At 42.2% G+C, this 19,112-nt stretch overlaps 1 protein-coding gene across 18 annotated transcripts in view; it reads left to right on the top strand.

Annotated features, from left to right (window-relative positions):
• Positions 1 to 19,112, top strand: part of Ints6l (integrator complex subunit 6 like) — a 62,681-nt gene that overhangs the window by 37,639 nt on the left and 5,930 nt on the right. For 3 of the 18 annotated variants that reach the window (NM_001433132.1, XM_087600728.1, XM_087600744.1), the window contains 8 exons: positions 424 to 534; positions 2,785 to 3,003; positions 4,644 to 4,767; positions 6,260 to 6,402; positions 8,181 to 8,415; positions 10,652 to 11,026; positions 12,408 to 12,501; positions 12,871 to 13,811. In NM_001433132.1, coding sequence (NP_001420061.1) covers positions 424 to 534; positions 2,785 to 3,003; positions 4,644 to 4,767; positions 6,260 to 6,402; positions 8,181 to 8,415; positions 10,652 to 11,026; positions 12,408 to 12,501; positions 12,871 to 12,979 — 1,410 coding nt within the window. In that variant the 3' untranslated portion in view covers positions 12,980 to 13,811. Of the gene's footprint in view, positions 1 to 423; positions 535 to 2,784; positions 3,004 to 4,643; positions 4,768 to 6,259; positions 6,403 to 8,180; positions 8,416 to 10,651; positions 11,027 to 11,117; positions 11,216 to 12,407; positions 12,502 to 12,870; positions 13,812 to 19,112 lie in introns of those variants that run through there. The other 15 variants (NM_001433133.1, XM_087600735.1, XM_087600745.1 and 12 more) reach the window with 8 other exon arrangements.

A 19,112-nucleotide genomic window follows, 5' to 3' on the forward strand; every position in this document is an offset into this window, starting at 1 on the left:
AGGCCATTTCAAAGGTCGTTGTCATAACTTAATGCCACCTTTCTAGAGGTTAAAAGGCAGAGTTTTCAGTGGGTCCATTGCTGGGAGGGGGAAGTGGGGCGTGTTGCTATTTACCATGGCAAGTGTGGGCTCCGCAATGTGACGCAGTGGGAAGTGATTTGGTGATGGGGATTAAGACTGAAAGCAATGTACTTGTTTGCATTGGCTGCTCTTGGCTCTTCTTACCCACTCTCTTCTGATGTTTGTTCTGCTCCTTACTTCTCTGCTATTTTCATTGCCACTTTTTAATGTTCCATGTTTGGTTTTATGTGCAGCACCTTGACTTCTAAGAAATGAATCATGTCCCCTTGCCCCTTATAACTGAACTTTTGAGTATTTAAGATTTATTCTATTCTTACTGTTGTGTATTTTGTTTCCTTATAGCCATTAAAGAAAGCACTAAGGATGATGGGAGCTCCAAATCTGATATCAGATAATTTAGATTGTGGACTTAGTTACAGTGTTATCTCTTACCTTAAAAAACTCAGCCAACAGGTAGTATTGGTAAAAACGAACAAACCAAAATCCTTTGCCCTCAGAAGTGCATTTCCTTATTCTTTAGTGTAATTGTAACTTTTCAAATTAAATGTGTATATATCTCTACACTTTATGGATTAGTAATAATGTGATTCTCTATGGCTTCTAGCTTTACCATTAAACGCAGTTAAGGGTCTGTCAGTATCATCTGATGCTGGGCCATTTCTCCTTCTGCCTGCCAGTTTGTCTTGCCCAGATGCTGGCTTATAGTTTGTGGCCTAAGAGGGGCAGAGGCTTAACAGGATTCTCTTGTGGGTCACATTTTGTCTGTCCTCCAATAGTTTCTCCTCGATTCACTTGGCTTGAGCATCCCCCTTTTGTAAGTCAGCACATCAAGGTCTGGTGTGATTCAATACTTTGCCCACTTTTCAGGCAGCATGTAAAGTAAGCTCTTATCCTCACATGCTAGCCCTTGGATAAATAGCTGCCTGCTTTTCCCTGGAGAAGGGGGCACACGAGACCAGTATTCTTCAACCTGGAGGGGGATAGACCCCGAGGGGACCTGGAGAGTGGAGCTCTTCTTCCTCTCTTCTTGCCCTTATCCCTCCCTTTAGACCCCGCCTCATTCACCATTATTCAACTTGTCCCTTGCCTGCCCCTCTCTATTAGCACCTCATCTTCCACTCACCCCTCCTTATCATATTTCTCATTCTTACCTAGACCATTCTTGTAGGATGGAGATATTTGGAAACTACTATGCTAGAGTGCTATGGCCATACATTGTGTTGTGTAATAAATGAATGCAGCTGCTTTGTGTTCTTATTCACAAATGCATTTGGAGGTAGGGAGTAGCATTTGCAGCAACTACAGCATTTCAAGCTGGGCATGTTTGCAAATTTGGCCTCTAGAAAACTGAGTTGTAACCAAAGTGTCCGATTTCACTAAAGGACCTAGAGGGCTCCATAATTGGGAGCTGACACGCCTTGCTAGGAATGAGCAAAAACTTAAACCCACATTCTAAAGCTCATGAGAGCATACTAGTTTAGCATGCTCATAAGTGCAAGAGAAAACAAAGGCAAATCCTGACTTTCTACCTAACAAGTCTCCTAACTCCTAGGCCTCCCTGCTAATAGATGGTTGCTGTTGTAAATACCTTGGTTATTTATCTATTGATACGTTTTAAATTTGACATTTATGTTGGGCCTTTAAGGCTCTGTCAAGGTATGGCCACAAAGAAAGAAAAGTGAACAGAGTTGAAACTAAAGTGTGAGGACCTTCTGGGACACAGTGTATTCTTTTATTGAATGAGCTTTCAAGGTCATTCAAGAAAAAAGACCCTTTATCTACTTCTGTCTCATGTCATGACTTAAGAATTTGCTTGAGTTCATATTTATATGAGCTCAAACATATATATATATATAATATTATATATATATATATATAACAAAGTTAGTTAGGGAAAATAAATATTTCTGGCCAATCCTTAAAAAATAAAAAAATATTATTGGGGGCTTATTGAACATTAATGGAATTTTATCTATTAGAAAAAGAAAAGATTGCTACTAATTTCTTATTCTCTAATTACTAATTTAATATCTATGTCACCATTGTTCCTTGCATCTTATCTTAGATGTATCTAAAACAAAAAATATGACAAAAACCCTGTTTTCATTCATTCAAGCAAAATCATTTGATAAGATGTCTTTTAAGGAGATTTCCCAATGTTAGTGATAAACTTTCTGAGTAGACATTAAAAGTCATTTGCTTAATATTTGTTCAATTAAGCTTTAGTTTTATAAGACTTACTGAATAATCTGATTTTTAAAAAAAACATCATTTTTAATGTTTTCAGCTGTAATACCAATCTATATATGACCTGAATGTAAACAATACTTTACATGTATAAGTACAGACTTTTAAATCTTTGTGTCTGGATCCAAACTGAATGGGTTGATTTCGATTAGATTTTGCAGTAACGAGATGTCCTTTTTCATGCCTATGAATGAAATTCTTGCCCATGGTTTCTATTTTCTCCGTGAGTCGCTCATGGTTTTGACACTACGAAAGACACTTTGCATGAAGTCCTTTGTCTTTCCGGTCCCCTGTGTTTGCTGTGGGAGAACAGAGAAGTGTAGGGAGGTCACTTACTGTTTTTCTATGATTTGCACATGAAAACTGTTTGGTGGGGTTCTTAAGAGTATTTTTCTTAAAGAATAAAATGATGATGTGGTAGATATTTTCATAACATATTCTGTACTTCCATTTTAGACCAAACTAGAGTCAGAACGAGTTCTAGCATCAGTGGGGAAGAAGCCTCCCCAGGAAATTGGTATCAAAGTGAAAAATCACTCTGGAAGTGGCCTACCCTTGGCTCACAATAAGAGTTTTAGGAAACTGTTGAAAGAAATCATAGGGGAAAGCGCACCAAGACTCACAGAACTGAATACCAAAGAGTTTGCTGGCTTCCAAGTAGGACTCTTAAACAAGGTAAATTGTGATACTGAAAGATCAGGCTTGGGGGCTGGGGATTTAGCTCAGTGGTAGAGCGCTTGCCTAGCGAGCGCAAGGCCCTGGGTTCGGTCCCCAGCTCTGAAAAAAAAAGACAAAAAAAAGAAAGAAAGAAAGAAAGAAAGAAAGAAAGAAAGAAAGAAAGAAAGAAAGAAAGAAAGAAAGAAAGAAAGAGAGAGAGAAAGAAAGAAAAAGAGAAAGAAAGAAAAAGAGAAAGAAAGAAAGAAAGAAAGATCAGGCTTGTCCCACTGTATATTTGTTGTTTGTGCTGCTTTAGTTTGAAACTATGGCCTATTTTGGGGTCGTTTTTATTAATGTTGTTGTTGTTGGTGGTGGTAGTAGTAGTAGTAGTAATAGCAGTAGTAATAGTAGTAGTATTTTGGGTTTTTGAGACAGGGTTTCTTTGTGTAGCTCTGGCTGTCCTGAAATTAGCTCTGTTTACTAGGCTGGCTGGCTTTGAACTCACAGAGATCCATCTGCCTCTGCCTCTGCCTCTGCCTCTGCCTCTGCCTCTGCCTCTGCCTCTGCCTCTGCCTCTGCCTCTGCCTCTGCCTCTGCCTCTGCCTCTGCCTCTGCCTCTGCCTCTGCCTCTGCCTCTGCCTCTGCCTCTGCCTCTGCCTCTGCCTCTGCCTCTGCCTCTGCCTCTGCCTCTGCCTCTGCCTCTGCCTCTGCCTCTGCCTCTGCCTCTGCCTCTGCCTCTGCCTCTGCCTCTGCCTCCGCCTTTGCTGGGATAAAATATATGCACCACCAGGCACGGCTTGGAGTTAGTAAATATTAACAAAGCCACTTCAAGATTCTTCTGCCAGCACATACAGGCATGAAATTCTTTCTTTTTTCTTTTTTTTTTTCTTTTTCTTTTTCTTTTTTTTTTTTTTTTTTTTGGAGCTGGGGACCGAACAGGCATGAAATTAAATGTATAAGATACATTGGTTGGTAGGTATGGACAGTAAACAACTATCAAAAGGAAACTAGAAAGGAGACTGCAGGACGAAGGCAGATCCTCCAGCCTTGTGCAGATCTAGTGTCTATGACAGGAGTGGCAGCAGCAAGTAGTATGGGGATGGAGAGGCTCAGCTTGGGGAAAGCCTGAGGCAGATCACATGACACTTCTGGCCCAGGCTTTGTATTGGAGGAAGTGAAGGTGCTCAGAGCAGCTGGGCCCTCCTCTCCGCTCTTCTCAGTCCCTGGCTGAGGGCAGCCTGGCTCATGGGGCTGAAGCAGGCTCCAGGGGCACTGCAACTGGGCCCAAAGCCAGTTTCACACACTGTGCAGTCAGCAGTTGCAATCTTGTGGGGAGATGGCTGCATTCTGCCTCACTGCCTGCTCGGGGAAGAGATACAGGTTACAAGCAGTAGGAGTGCAAGGCAGCTGCAGGTACACGTAAATCCTGGCATTTGGAATTCTAAATAATACACTGGAAAAACTGATATTCCTAGTGGCTTTAATGACTTATGGCTGTGTTAGCATTCAGAACAATAAACAAGTTTTCTACTGGACCAAATGGTTCCACACAGTTGTATTAAACGTTGTACTCTTCAGTAAGACTTTAAGAGGGTTAGGTATCACATATCTTTATTTAAAAGCCTTAGGAGCAACTGAGATTGTTTTATTTGAAATAGGATTTGAAACCGCAGACATATAGAAATGCTTATGACATTCCACGAAGAGGACTTTTAGACCAATTGACCAGAATGAGATCCAATCTGCTGCAGACCCGGAAGTTTATTGTTGGACAGGATGAAGGTAAGTGAACAGTGGCTCACTTTTCATGAGGAGAACAGCAGATATGACTCCCATGAAAGTCTTCATTGCAGAATGATTTTGTGATGTGTTAATGTGGACAAAGTTCACACTCAAACTCTACATGTCCTCAGTTTTCATTCCCCTCAAGTTTCCTACCCCTCAAGGCAGGTACTACATAGTAATCAGCATCCCAGACCACCGGGGCTATTCTTCTGTCTGGTCATTCAAGCAAACCTCAGAAGCTCAGGAGATAGAGATTGATTTATGCCCATTTGAAGAGCAGGCATTTTAATAGCTTGCTCGAGCAGGTTTAGCCCACTGGAAAGTTCCAGAACTTGGGTCTGTTAGATTTCCAAACCTTTATACTCAGATATTGATTGTGCCCAGCCTGCTAGGAAAAAGTCAGTAAAAGTCTGCTCTCCGTGAGAGTAATGAACTCTAGTAATGTACAGGAATATTGTGACTGTTTACAATTTTTATTTATTCTATTTTGTTAATTTTGAATGGGAGTCAGGGGCTGGAGAGATGGCTCAGTGGTTAAGAGCCCTGACTGCTGCTCTGCCAGAGGTCCTGATTTCAATTCCCAGCAACCACATGGTGGCTCACAACCATCTGTAACGGGATCTGATGCTGTTTTCTGGTGTGTCTGAAGACAGCTAAAAATTTTTTTTGAATGGGGGTCAGTGATCCACAGAGATGAACAAACCCCTAGCCAATTCTCTGGCATTACAAAGGTGTGTGTGTGTGTGTGTGAGAGAGAGAGAGAGAGAGAGAGAGAGAGAGAGAGAGAGAGAGAGAGAGAGAGAGCTGGACATGGGCGTGGTTGCTCAGCACGCAAGAGCCTGAGGCTGGAGAAGTCTACAGATTTGAGGGCAGCCTGTGCTACAAAGTGAGAATCTTCCAGAAAATAGAGAGAGGAGCTGTAGAGGTGGCACAGCAGTTAAGAGCATTGGCTACTCTGAGAAGAGACCCAGGTTCGGTTCCCAGTACCTACAACAGGGGCCATACATGGACAGTTGCACTGTCCATGACTTCAACTCCAGGGGACCTGGAACCTTCTTCTGGATTTTTCAGGCACCAGGCATGTATGTAGTATACATACATACATGCAGGCCAACATATACATGAAATGAAAAGAAATCTTTTTTTTAAGAGAACAAAGAATTCCAGAGAGTCTAAGTGCTTCAAAATAGAGAAAGTACACAGAGTTTTGAACTCAAGTATTGGTATGCAGGAAGCCAGACCATTCTTAAATGGTCTGGGAAGTAAAGAAGTTGCTTTGGTCCTTGTGAAGTGAGCCTGCAGGCACTATCGTAACTGTAGACCACTGATCGGTATAAACAACGATGATGTGAGATGTTCGAATATGAGATTTATGATTTCAGACTATAATGCCAAGCTATACGCTGCTGAGACAGCTATGATAATATCCTTTCAAAAGGCCCATATACTTCAGCTGTAATTATCAGTTTCTCTGCTGGTGATTTTACAGATTCACTTCATAGTGTCCCAGTTGCACAAATGGGTAACTATCAGGAATATCTAAAGATGCTGGCTTCTCCGCTTCGAGAGATCGACCCAGATCAACCGAAACGACTGCATACTTTTGGCAATCCATTTAAGCAAGATAAGAAGGTAGTGTACCTATTTCTGTGTCTGTGTTATTTTTTTGCTATAACTTTTTTGGTTTTAGCCAGATGTATACAAATCAGAACTAAATATGACACCAAAACTTCTGTGTGGATTGAAAGTGGAGTCTCCTAATGCAAGCTGTATTGGTTGAATAAAATAATAGTTGTCATTTGTAGAATACGTACTAGGACTTGGTGTTTTAAATGATTATGTTTGCAGCCAGAGCTGTTTTGAAAGTTCGCATTTACTCTATAATAAGAAATCTAGGCCTAAATTAGCTGTCAGAACACTGTGATGTGGCTGATAAAGCCAGGATTGGAGCCTACATCTTTCTGGATTCACATTTGATATTCATTCATTCTACCACACACTCGTTCTTTTGATATGGAGAATACCAAGTCTTTCCTCCTTTTCCATGATCAGCTCTATACTGCTCTACTGAAATAGTGATAGGTATGTTCCAGCAGCTATGACTGTACTATTTGGTGTCACTCTGAGTTATTATAGAGTTTTAAATGTGAGGGGTGTGTGTGTGTGTGTGTGTGTGTGTGTGTGTGTGTGTGTGTGTGTGTGTTGTGCACTACTGACTTGTTCATTTAATGATGAAAAGAAGTGGGATTATATTACACAATTCTTTCTATAGGTGAGCATGAATAGAAACCATGATATATTCTCTATCGCTCTTTCTCATAAAACTGAACTAAAAAGTATTCCAACTTATGCCAGTCTTTAATTAAATGAGGTTTTTCATCTTTTTGTTGTGCCTTGATTTTTTTCATGTAATACTGGGGCTAATAATCGCACCAGACTGACAGAGCTTTGTGGGGTATTGAGTTATACACCTATACTGTTCAGAATATTAGTGAGCATGTACTAAACGATTGGTAAAAACGCTTTGCCTTGTTTTGCACGGCTAATGGGGGGAGAACATTCTTTAGAAAGATAGTTTTGCCATGATTTTTTCCAAGTTCTAAGGCATGTTAATGGGCTGTCTGTGATACCTTTTACCTAAGATACGGTATCGCTCATTCTCATTTTCACCTGTTCTCAAGAGGAAACGGCCCCTCACTTTCTGATGAGTGCCAAGGCAGACAGGCATATTTGAATCTGTATTTGAGGTTGTGTCTGAGGGAATTCTGTTCCCACATCTGCCTACTATTCACCACCCACCTGCACGGCTCTGTACAGGAACAATCAGTGTTTCTTAAAGTCTTAAAAAGGGTTAGAACCAGATGGTTTTTATACTACTAAAAAGCTTGACCGCGGTGCCAGAAAGATGACTCAGCAGTTAAGAGCACTTGCAGAAGACCTAAGCTTGATTCCTGACACCCATATTAGGTGGCTCACTACCTCACTACCTCAGTTCCAGGGGCATCTGATGCCGTCTTTTGTTTCTCTGGGCACCTACACACGCTGTGCACACAAGCATGCATGTGTGTACACACATGCCTTTCTTTTAAATGTACAGGATGACTATGGTTTCTCTCATTTCGGTCATTTTTGAGGCTATTAACCTTGGACAAAAACCTGCATGTTAGTTGTCTCCTTGTTCCACTTAGAAAGGATTAAAATTGGGTTGCGTTTTCTGATAACAGCGTTCTTACAGGGATTGTACTTAAGGTTAATCTAAATGGCGCAGTGCGTGGCTAAGAAGTGTGTGTATCAAAAGTGCTTGAATGAATATTTTGTTTGTCTTATGGAAGTTGAACTTCTGTTTTAAACGAAATTTGTCCATTTATTTATTTATTTATTTATTTATTTATTTATTTATTTATTTTTAGGGAATGATGATTGATGAAGCAGATGAGTTTGTAGTAGGGCCACAAAACAAAGTGAAACGTCCTGGTGAACCCAACAGTCCTATGTCATCTAAGCGAAGGCGGAGTATGTCCCCGCTGTTGAAGAAACCACAAATACCACCTACTGCAACTAACCATGTGGGCGGAAAGGGACCACTCTCCACCTCGTGGTTCCCATCTTGTCCAAACCTCATAAAACACACCTTTGTACATCCAGGTATAGCACAGTGGTTGTCATTTCCTTATGGCTCCTAGAGGACTAACATGTTAAAAATGTCATTTTCCTTTGTACTTCTATATTTATTTTTTGTTAATAAGCAAACCATTATTAAAGCTTCTGTGGTACTAGCACAATAGATCTTATGGGGAACAGAGACCCTGATTCAATGATCTTGGCCATATGAGTGGAGAAAAAGTTCTACAATTGCATAGAAATTAATGTAATATTAGTCACATAATTAGTGAGTAATACATGCTTAGTAAGTATCCTCATGGTGACTAGTACAGAAATGAGGAGCTCTGAGCAAGTCTGCTTGTAACCATTTGGATCAACCTCAAAGGTTGAGGAGATGAGCCAAGTTTTTAAGTGGGTAGAGCAAGGGTGCTCAGTATTAAGAGTTTGGATCAGCAGTTGTTGTCAGCTATTCATGACTGAACTAGTATAATCTGGGGTCTGCCTCCTGACCCCACTGGAACAACCCTCAAGGTCACCAGTGTTTTCTATCCACTGCCATTCCTTCTCAATAGTGTTTGGCTGCATTATTCATGCCCTCCTGTATGGAAACCGATTTCTCTTCTGACCAGGACTGACTCCATCTTTTACTGTTTGTTCCCTTTCATAGTTTAGTCCTGGGACCTCACCTTGCTGTCATCTCTTTTTAAGGTGCTCCTATGTGGCCTTGGGGCTTTAAATTTGGTTTCTATATGAACAGGTCTCAACATTTCTATCTCTAGAATACAATTTATTCCTCTGGTCTCAACCCTCTATTTAACCATGGACATGGTGTCTCCATCTTGGAGCCTAGTAGATAGCCATGTTTTATGTGTTACAACTAAATGCCTAGCTTTGCCTCTCTCTGGAACAGCTCTTCTGGCATCCTTCTGTGTGGCAGTTAATGAGATTATCCCTCACTCCACTGGAAGAGCCATATAGCACCTTTAAAGCTTGGTAAAGTCAAAGACCCTTAGTGTAACCAATGCTATGTTCTAGCGTCAAGTAATCGCCTTAAGGTCACTGAATCAGAGTCGGGAAGAATTGGGTATCATTTACTCTCAAAGCCAGTCATTTTCTGGCTTGTGGACACATAGTTATTTATCCAATGGTTCAGGTGACAAACTCCAAAAACTACCATGAATTTTAAAATTGTCTTTCTTCCACTAACAAGATGGGGTACTCTGACCCTCAGTTTGATCCCTGCATTTTACTGTTTGTCTTTTATTCCCTCATTCCATGCTTGCGTGACTTTTCGCCAAGCCATGATTCTTAGATGGTCCCCCTGCTTCCCATTCTTGTTTAATTCTTACCTATCTTCTCTCTCAACTTGAAGCCAGAGTGAAGGTGTCAGCAGATAAATAAAGCATGCTGTATCCATACAGAGAATATGTCCTCCACCTTCCTGAGCACTCCCAGTACAGCCTGAGTACTAACCCTGGCCCACATAGCTCACATGGCTGACACCACAAGTTCCAGTGATACCCTCCGCACCCTTCACATCGCTGCGCCTGGCTCACCCCCCTGTATCTCCTGCCTTTGATACAACCTGGCATCCTCCCAAAAGGTCCTGCCACCACCTGGCAGCCCTGGAGGCTCCCTCCGATGTTCCTGCTTTCATCCTCTGCTTACATCTTTCCTCAAATGAGAGCAGTTAGGAGTGTTGGTTGCTGACTGTGTGGTTCCTCTCTGATGTCCCCATGACACTGCAGGTTCTGTAACAGCAGCCTTAGCTCTGCTGCTTTCTGTTGGCTGCTGATTCCCAGCTCCTGCCCTGGAGCCTGGCGCAGCAGAAGTTAAGTAATTACAGATAGGCATTTGCTTAGCAGGTCGGGGCACAGTGTTTATTTAGTCCCAATAGGCATCTGAATTTGCTCAGGTTATTTGGTGTATACCGGAGTCAGAAGGTGGCATTCAGAAGTTGGGTGGATTTAGACTCACTAGTGGGTAGCTGTTTACATATGTATGACTTTGAAGCATGCAGGTTGACATTAAGCCGTGAGCACCAGGGACCTATGGGTACTTATTAGTATATTGGTTTCTGCATTCATAGTGGGGCGAGGGAAGAAGGCCATGTGTTACATTCCTGTGCTCGATTTGAATAGTCTCAAACCTCAGTCCACTCTATTGGGTTCTTCAATGAAATCAGTCATTTCCTTGAAACTGGGGAGCATGGAGATGTACTCGTGGGATCGACATGATGTACGCACTTGACAGCTCAACTTCTTAACTTGTTTTCCAGACACTGCTGTCATTCATGATACCCATGAAGAGAAGATGGAAAATGGGCAAAGCCCAGCTGACGGCTTCTTATTAAAATCTGCTCCAGCAGAGTTTATGAATGTGTCAGGAGAAGGCCTTATACCCAACCAGTTGGATTCTCTATCTGATGACTTTACTGGTCTCAGGAAAGATGGATTCATTCACAAACCTGGTAATAATATCCTTCTAGGAGGAGCCAAAACCTGCAATCTTTCTGTAGATGACCAAAAAATCACAATGGCATCAGCTTTGGAAACGGTGCCAAATTCAATGCAAATCACTCCTGCGATGGCCCAAGGCATCAATGCTGACATAAAGCATCAATTAATGAAGGAAGTTCGAAAGTTTGGAAGAAGTAAGTAGAGATGAAATATCCGTAAATAATGCAATGAACAGTCCTGCTTGTTGTATGATTCAGAGATTTTTGTAGTTGATTTTTGAAACAGTCTCTCATACAGCTTGGGTTGGCCTCGAACTCACGATGTGGTTCAGACTGGTGATAATAACTGATCTTCCTGCCTCCACCATAGTGCTAGGATTACAGGTATGTGCTACCACAGCTGATTAGCATGAGCTAAGGATTGGACCCAGGGCCTCATGCTTGTTAGGCAGGCCCTCTATCAACTGAGCTATATCCTCAGGCCCAGAATAGAGTCTTAACATGCTTTTCTTGGTTAATTTGGGGCTTTCACGTAACTTCAAAGTGATTCTTCTAGCCTTCACTTACAGCAACCTCATTTTGCTGCTGTAACAAGTGAATCAGACTATCCATAGCTTCAGACAGCACCAACTGATCACTGTACATCTCTGGAATTCACAATGTGGGATACATTTTCACTGGACTAAAGTAAAGGCGAGCTAACAAGCCAGTGATCCTTATAGGAATAAAGCCAGGATCCACATCCTGGCCTTCTCTGGCTTCTGAAGGCTGCATTTCGCTGTGCCTATGGTCCTGCCCTGCGTCCTGTCAGCAGCACAACCCTTCTCTGTCCCCTTTGCTGCCCACTTCTGTTACTGACTTTTCTTCCTGATCTTTAAATATTCATTTTAATCTCTACAATATATTTCCATCCTGTTCATCCCCAACTCTCCCTCTTAGATTCACTGCACTTCTCCCCCCCTCCCCGACTTCCTGTCCTTTTCTTTTCTTTTTTTTTTTTTTTTTTTTTTTTGGTTCTTTTTTTCGGAGCTGGGGACCGAACCCAGGGCCTTGCGCTTCCTAGGCAAGCGCTCTGCCACTGAGCTAAATCCCCAACCCCTTCCTGTCCTTTTCTTTTAGTAAATAGTTGAATCCACCATGTACTCCTGGGTGTCAGGCCATCCAGTGGAGCACAGTCAACCTACCAGGAGCCATACTCAAAGAAAACTTCCAGAAAACAACAGCCCATACTGCATCTTAAAGGGATACTTGTGGTCACATTGAAACCCTGTGTGTAATCCTGGAAAACTCAGTATGCAGAGCCTAATTCTATCAGCGTATAATGCATATGTGATAATATGTTCACAGGCTTCAGAGATTAGGGCAGTCTGGGGCAACCAGTGTTCAACTTACCCCATTTGAATACTGTTTATAGGGATTTCCTTCATAAGTATTTGCAGACATTTTGACTTTTCATGTTTAACCTACCAGGCATACTTAGGACTTCCTCCCCATAAAGAATGATTTCTGAGGATGCATGATGGTTGTTATTTTTCATGCATATTTTTATAACACTGGATTTTTGTAATATCACCAGAGTATGAAAGGATTTTCATTTTGCTTGAAGAAGTGCAGGGACCTCTGGAGATGAAGAAACAGTTTGTTGAATTTACCATCAAGGAAGCTGCAAGGTGGGCATAAACAAAACTTCTAAAGGTTTTCTAATTGCTTTGGGTTCTATTTTTCTTTATTTTAATTTAATAGTAGGATCCAATGAAGGACAAAGAGGGGGATACATTCTATTTTGACCTGTGAAAGCATTTGTTCTACTCATAGGTAAGGCTGCTTCCTGCAGTGTTCAGATGGATGCTACCAGAGTCCTGACTCATGGGTCCTGGCTAATGTATGTGTGCTCCTTGGATTGGCAGGCCCAGTGGCTAAGCCCTACTCTTGCCATGAGGATGATTTATACTCCCTTTGGCCTATAGGCTGCATAACACCCCACACACTGTTCAGTTGTCTATGGCACTTATGGTTACAATATGTCTTTTTATCTTCAGGTTTAAAAGAAGAGTCTTAATTCAGTACCTTGAGAAGGTACTAGAAAAAATAGATTCCCACCACCTTCTTAACAATGTGAATCACATCAACAGCAGATCATCATGTTAATGGCAAGCCAAGTGAGGAAAAAGAACAGCTTTTTTGTGTTTTCAGATGCAATGGGGTGTAACCAAAGCCCTCTACAATGTTTGAGTGACAGAGTGACATAAGTCAGGCTATGAGAAAGCTCTTGACTAGAGCTTTTAGCAATTATCTGGAAGGAAGATCTGGGCTTTTGCCTTAAGAGTTATGGTTGGAAATATTTTTTTTCATTTTGTTGTTCATTTTTCCAATTAGGAAAAGTGATGCTAGGCCACAGAGCACTGCTGCTCCCTACTACAGCTAGTAGCGTTCACTCATTTGGGCTTTGCCATCCCAGGCGCTTTCAGAGTGAGTAGGGGCTGGCCACCTGCGAGGCGAGCACTACCCACTGTCCTCACTGTGTCCTATAGAACTCATAAGCATAGAGAGTCCACGTGGTGATCATGTGCTCAATGAACTTTTCAACAATCCCTAGCTGTGCCTTTTAAACCATGCAATATTCAGGATAGTTGGAATGAAAGAGTGAAAAGCTGCTATTTCGGTAACTTACTTCTCTCTGGGAAAGGGCAGGGGAGTCAGCAAACCGTCTACCTCGAGTGCTCTTCCACTCTGTCTGAGGCTGCACTAACCTCTGACATCTGTTCCTGCATGTGACAACAGAAAGCCTTCAGGTGGACTTGTACATGTTTGTGCTTTGGAAGCACTAAAAGGAAAAAATAATATGTATATTTTCTTCGCTGTTTATACAGAAGTTTATATGGAGCAGTATTGTTGTTTTTATTTGTAAAAATGTAAGTGATCAAAGAGATTTTCACTTTGCATATATGAAATAAAACCATTTTATTAATTTTCAAAGCTACATTTCGAGGTGTGTGTCTCTTGTGTATGTCCTTTCAGAAAACGAACACGCAAACTGCACACCACCAAACCAATGAACCTACTAACAAGAGGACCTATAAGATGGTTTAGCAAGGACAGGCCATTGCCACCCAAGTCTGATTCCTAGGAAGCACGTGGTGGAAGGAGAGGACCAACTCCCAAAAGTTGTCCTCTGACTTCTGACACACACTGCAGTAAATCACATGTGTGCACATACATAAGCAAGCAAATAAATGTTTTTTTTAAAAATTGTTGACAAAGAAGTTGAACGTAGAAACATAACTCACAGGATTGACTGGTGTTATTAGAAGGGTGTGGGGAGGCCAGACCCTCCCAAATACAAGTAATTGGGGAGAGAAAAACGCCAAAATCAAGTTTGTTGGGAATCTGGAATATAGCCTAAGGGTTTTTCTCTGCCTTTGTCCGTTGAGAATTTCATACATGTATTTTGAACATATTCACCCCTGCCATGACCTCCCATTATTCCCTCTCGGCCATGCACCATCTGTTGCCAAACAATTTTGAAGTTTCATTTTTTTCTTCTTTACCCATCAAGCCCAGTATGTGTTGCCCAGCTGGTCATGGGAGTGGGGCCTGCCGTGGTATGTGGTCAGCCTATCAGGAGTCACATCAGTAAAGAAAACTGCCTCTTCCTCTGCCAGCAATGAACAAATGCTAGCAGCTCCTCACTAGTGGAATTCCATGTCTACCTTTGCCGCTCTGTGCTGGAATTTTTGTCTGTTTAGAGCTTATACAGGTCTTCTAGATGCTGTCATGGTTGCTATTAGCTCGTATATGTGTCTGCCCTGTTATGTCTGAAAACTGTTTCTTCAGTATGATGAGCTACATCTAGCTCTCACAGTATCTACCAGAAGCCCCTTTCATCAAAGATGCCTGAACATTTTGGGCAGGTGTATTAGGACTAAGCATTCCAGTCTCTTATTCTTTGCATGTTAACCACTCCAGTATCATTCTGTGAAGTGCCATCTACTGCAGTAAACTTCTCTGATGAGAGACATACAATCTATATTACATATTAGCAATGTCATTAGGAGTCCTTTCTATACTGTGTCCATCTAGCAGAATAATAGTAATTGATTCTTTCCTAGAGCCTCTGATGTATCTAGCCACAGGTTCTTGACTACTTGGACAATGCCAGGTATGGGTCCTTTCTCATGAAATAGCCTTGGATCTGATCAGAAAGTGATGGATGGCTCCCATACATGCCCTTATTGCACCAGTAGGCATTTCTTGTCAAAACAGTTCTTGTAGTTTGCAGGGTTCACACTTAAGTGTGACTGATGATGGCTTCTCTCCTGTAGCAACATGCATAGCATCTTCTAGCACCGTGAACACTAGCCAACAGGGATAAAGCTTCCATTTGAGTACCAGCTTGATTGTTCCATGTTCTGTGACTTTAGCAATAGGATCTTACTATCAAGTTCTGGAGGACAGCATTAGAGACCACAGTCTATACTACTTGGAAGTCTATGTCATCCCATTGAGCAACAACTCAAAAAGAGGTAGCTGTTGTTTCGAATTTTCCTTCCAGATTGAGAAATTCCATCATGAAGGGAAGCTCTTTAACAGAAGTTAAACAATTCAAAATAGCTTCAGGGAACGCCCCAAACTGGCCAGATTCACTAGGCTCCTCCTTCAAGAGTAAACAAGACGTTTGAGAGTCACTCTCACAGAAGACAAGCTGCAAAGAAAACCCTGAGACCAGACCAGATGCCTGGAAGACTGAGGCAATTTGGAAAGGACTCTGCCCAACCTGTTGAGCTGCCTGCAGGCTGTGCAGTGAGCTCCAGGTTCCCAGCTTTGTGAGCTGTCAGTCATGCTGGGGTGGGCTTTGGTGATGCAGCTGTTGTTGAGTTAGTTCTGCTCCTATTAGTAACCTTTCACTCATATTTCCGTAAATAACCACAATAAAACTCATGGTCCACCAGGTTGAACTTCAGTGGTATCTGTACTTTGGTCTGTCATGGAATACCCATCTGGAGTGAATAGATGTGTGTGTAACATCCCCCCAGGAAAAGTCTTGTCACACAACAGCAACCTATTTTTGGTACTGGAGTTTTGATTTGCTAGTGTGAGGTGTTTGGTTGGAGAATTGTCCCTGGTTTATAGTAACCAAAGTGAAAGTGGAATAATGTGAAAAGCCGTGAAAACAGTAGGAGAGCTCTGTACTGTCTCAACCTACACTTGACCAAGCCCTTTCAAGATTACAGCCATGGTTTTGAAGATGGCATACATAGTAACTGGATTTATTACATCAGATGTCTTAGATATCAAAAGAGCTGAAGAAAAACAGTCCAATAAAAGCAGGAAGGTAAGGTGTAAACAGAGATCATGGAAATATGTAAACCTAATGAGAGGAAACGAATAGAGTATGAACCTGAAAATATAGAAACTAACAAGGAAAATCCCTAAACGAGTTCAATAGCAGATTTTAGCAGACAGGAACTTGTGAACTTGAAGATAGGTTGATTAAACTTATCCAATCTGAGGAGCCAAAAGAAACTGGCAATATGGAAGTAAAAAGAGCAGAGGACATAGCTATCAAGAGACCTGGATTCTGAGCCTTAGCACCAAAACATAACCAAAACCAAGAAGTAGAGCTTGAGAGACTCACCTTAGCCTATGGGCCACCACCAAGCACGACAATGTATATGTCTTAGTTACTTTTCTTTTTTCTTTTTTTTTTTTTCGGAGCTGGGGACCAAACCCAGGGCCTTGCCCTTACTAGGCAAGTGCTCTACCACTGAGCTAAATCCCCAACCCCTTTAGTTACTTTTCTATTGCTGTGACAAAACCCCATGAACAAGGCAACTTTATAGAAGAAAATGTTTATAGGTGTTTACAGTCTGAGGATGAGTCCATGACCATTATGGTGCAGAGCATGGTGGCAGGCAGCCAGAGAGCTTACAGCTCTTATCTGCCTTAGGAGGCAGAGGGAGAGCTAACTGAGAATGGTATAAGCCTTTGAAACCTAAAATCCCACCCACAGGGACACACCTCCTAATCCTTTCCAAACAGTTCCACCCATTGGAGACCAAGTATTCAACTATATCAGTCTCTGAGGCCATTCTCATTCAAACCACCAAGGTATACATAATAGGATCCGTGGAGCAAGAGGTGAGGAAGCACTGTGACAGCTATATAAAGAATCTATTTACTCAGTGGTCTCAAGCTCTTAAACTTTATAATAAATATGTATCTGAATAGCCATCCAACTCAAGGAAGTGCAAAGCAGATAAACAGAGATCCACTGACATAATCAAGCCATTAAGAGACAATGAAGATTCTGAAGGCAGCTAGAGTATCTTGTTACATACAAGAGACCCAACTGTACGTTAAAATTTGGTTTCTTATCAGAAACATGAAAAGACAAAAGGTAATCTAATAACATTGAAAATACTAGGAAGGAGTTGTGGATGTAGCTTTGGTAGAGTACTATCTAGTTTGCACAATACTCTGGGTTCCCAGGGCTACACAAGAAAGGAAAAGGATGGATTCAAACAACAGAAGGGAAGTGCTGTCAATCAGGAATAGTATCTCTGGTCACTAACAAGGGAGGATTTAAGACTTTCTCTGAGAAACAAAACCATAAGGGAGGTCATCTCTATTTGAGTTCCACTGCTTCAAATATGCATCCTCCAGGATGAAAGCACACACTCACAAAGCAGTAACTGAACTGCATAGGTTACCCTTAGGTTTTAGTGGGCAGATGAGGATAACATAGTTATTAATGATTACAAAGTTTCTGGCAGGTGAAGGGGCTCGAGACCCCATAAGAACAATGCCAACCAACCAGAGCTCCCAGGGACTAAACCACTATCCAAAGACTATACATGGACTGACCCAGGGCTCCAACTGCATATGTAGCAGAGGATGGCCTTGTTGGGCACCAACAGGAGAAGCCCTTGGTCCTGCCAAGGCTGGACCCCCTCCCCCCGCAGTGTAGGAGAGTAGGAGGGCAGGAAGGGGGTTGGATGGTGAGGGGAACACCCTTATAGAAGAAGGGGGAGGGGGATGGGATTGGGAGCTTATGTCTGGGAAATCGGGAAAGGGAATAACATTTGAAATGTAAATTTAAAAATATCCAGTAAAAGAAAGAAAAAAAAAAGAGAAGAAACTGGCAGGACTTGAACAATGCTAAAAACCAACTATATCCCACATATCTATCGAAGACCACATAGGACGACAACTGATTTTGCTCACCACCTCCAAAATCACTCTTCTGTCCTGCTCCATGAATATTCTGATTCCTTTAAAGGTCTTTCTTGCGGCAATTGTCATTGATGTCTGCCTACAGAGGACTCCTGGACAGTATAAAGCCCAGCTTCCTGTTTTTCTGGGCTGGTGGCAGCCAGTTTTCCTGATCTCCAGGCGTGTGTATAGCAGATTCTGGTTGGTCCCCCACAGATCATCTGTGAGTTATCTGTGGCAAGGTACAGGCCCTGCAGCAATAGCTGGCCATTTACTTCTTTTCTAGTCCTCTCAGTCACTAATAAATCAGAGTCCTTCTGCCAAGACTAGTGCCCCTTTATTTCATTTCGTTCCAGACACTAGGGAAGCATTTCCCAGTGGCTCAGACTCAGAGAAAGGCTTTCTACAATGTTCCCAAGTAACTACCCTGCACACAACTGCACAATCACTAGGCTTCCATGACATCAAGAGTGCAGCGCTGAGATGCATATGCTGTTCCCTAGGTGAATGCTCTTATTTAGCGTGGAAGGCAACTCCGAGTTGAGCATTCTCAGTTTATCATGGAGTCCTATTCCATAGGATATTTATGATGGCTCTTTAGGATACCTCTGATGGGTAGCCGTTTGTTCAGAGGTACAGAATGGATTTCCTGCAAGTCCCCAACTGTTCTCTGGACTAGAGCAGGCTTTCCTTCGGTAGGGTTCTACCTCGGTTTTCTGGGACCTTCTGCCCAGCCAGTAACTAATCTGCTCAGAGCACGCAACTTCTCTGCGCATGCACAAAGAATCCCGAGGAGGATAGAATTCTGTGATGTTGGGAGGAGAGCGGGTGAGGCTCAACGGGTTCTGTTCAACCTCTCTTTAGCAGGATTCTTGACCTTTGTCTCTGTGACTCTTCTGCTACTTTTGAAGCTGAAAAGGGTTCCATCAAGTGTAAGTCTCTGCTTGGAATTTGGTTTCGAATTTGACTGTGTCTTCTCAGCCTCGCATGAGGAAAATCCTGAAGAGCTGGCCTCATCTATTGAGAGGGGATGGTTTTGTTTGTTTCTCTGAGTCAGCCATGTTGGGAA

The sequence above is a fragment of the Rattus norvegicus genome, chromosome X (genome assembly GCF_021556685.1).
Source record: "Rattus norvegicus strain SHRSP/BbbUtx chromosome X, alternate assembly SHRSP_T2T, whole genome shotgun sequence".
NCBI classification, from domain to species: domain Eukaryota; kingdom Metazoa; phylum Chordata; class Mammalia; order Rodentia; family Muridae; genus Rattus; species Rattus norvegicus.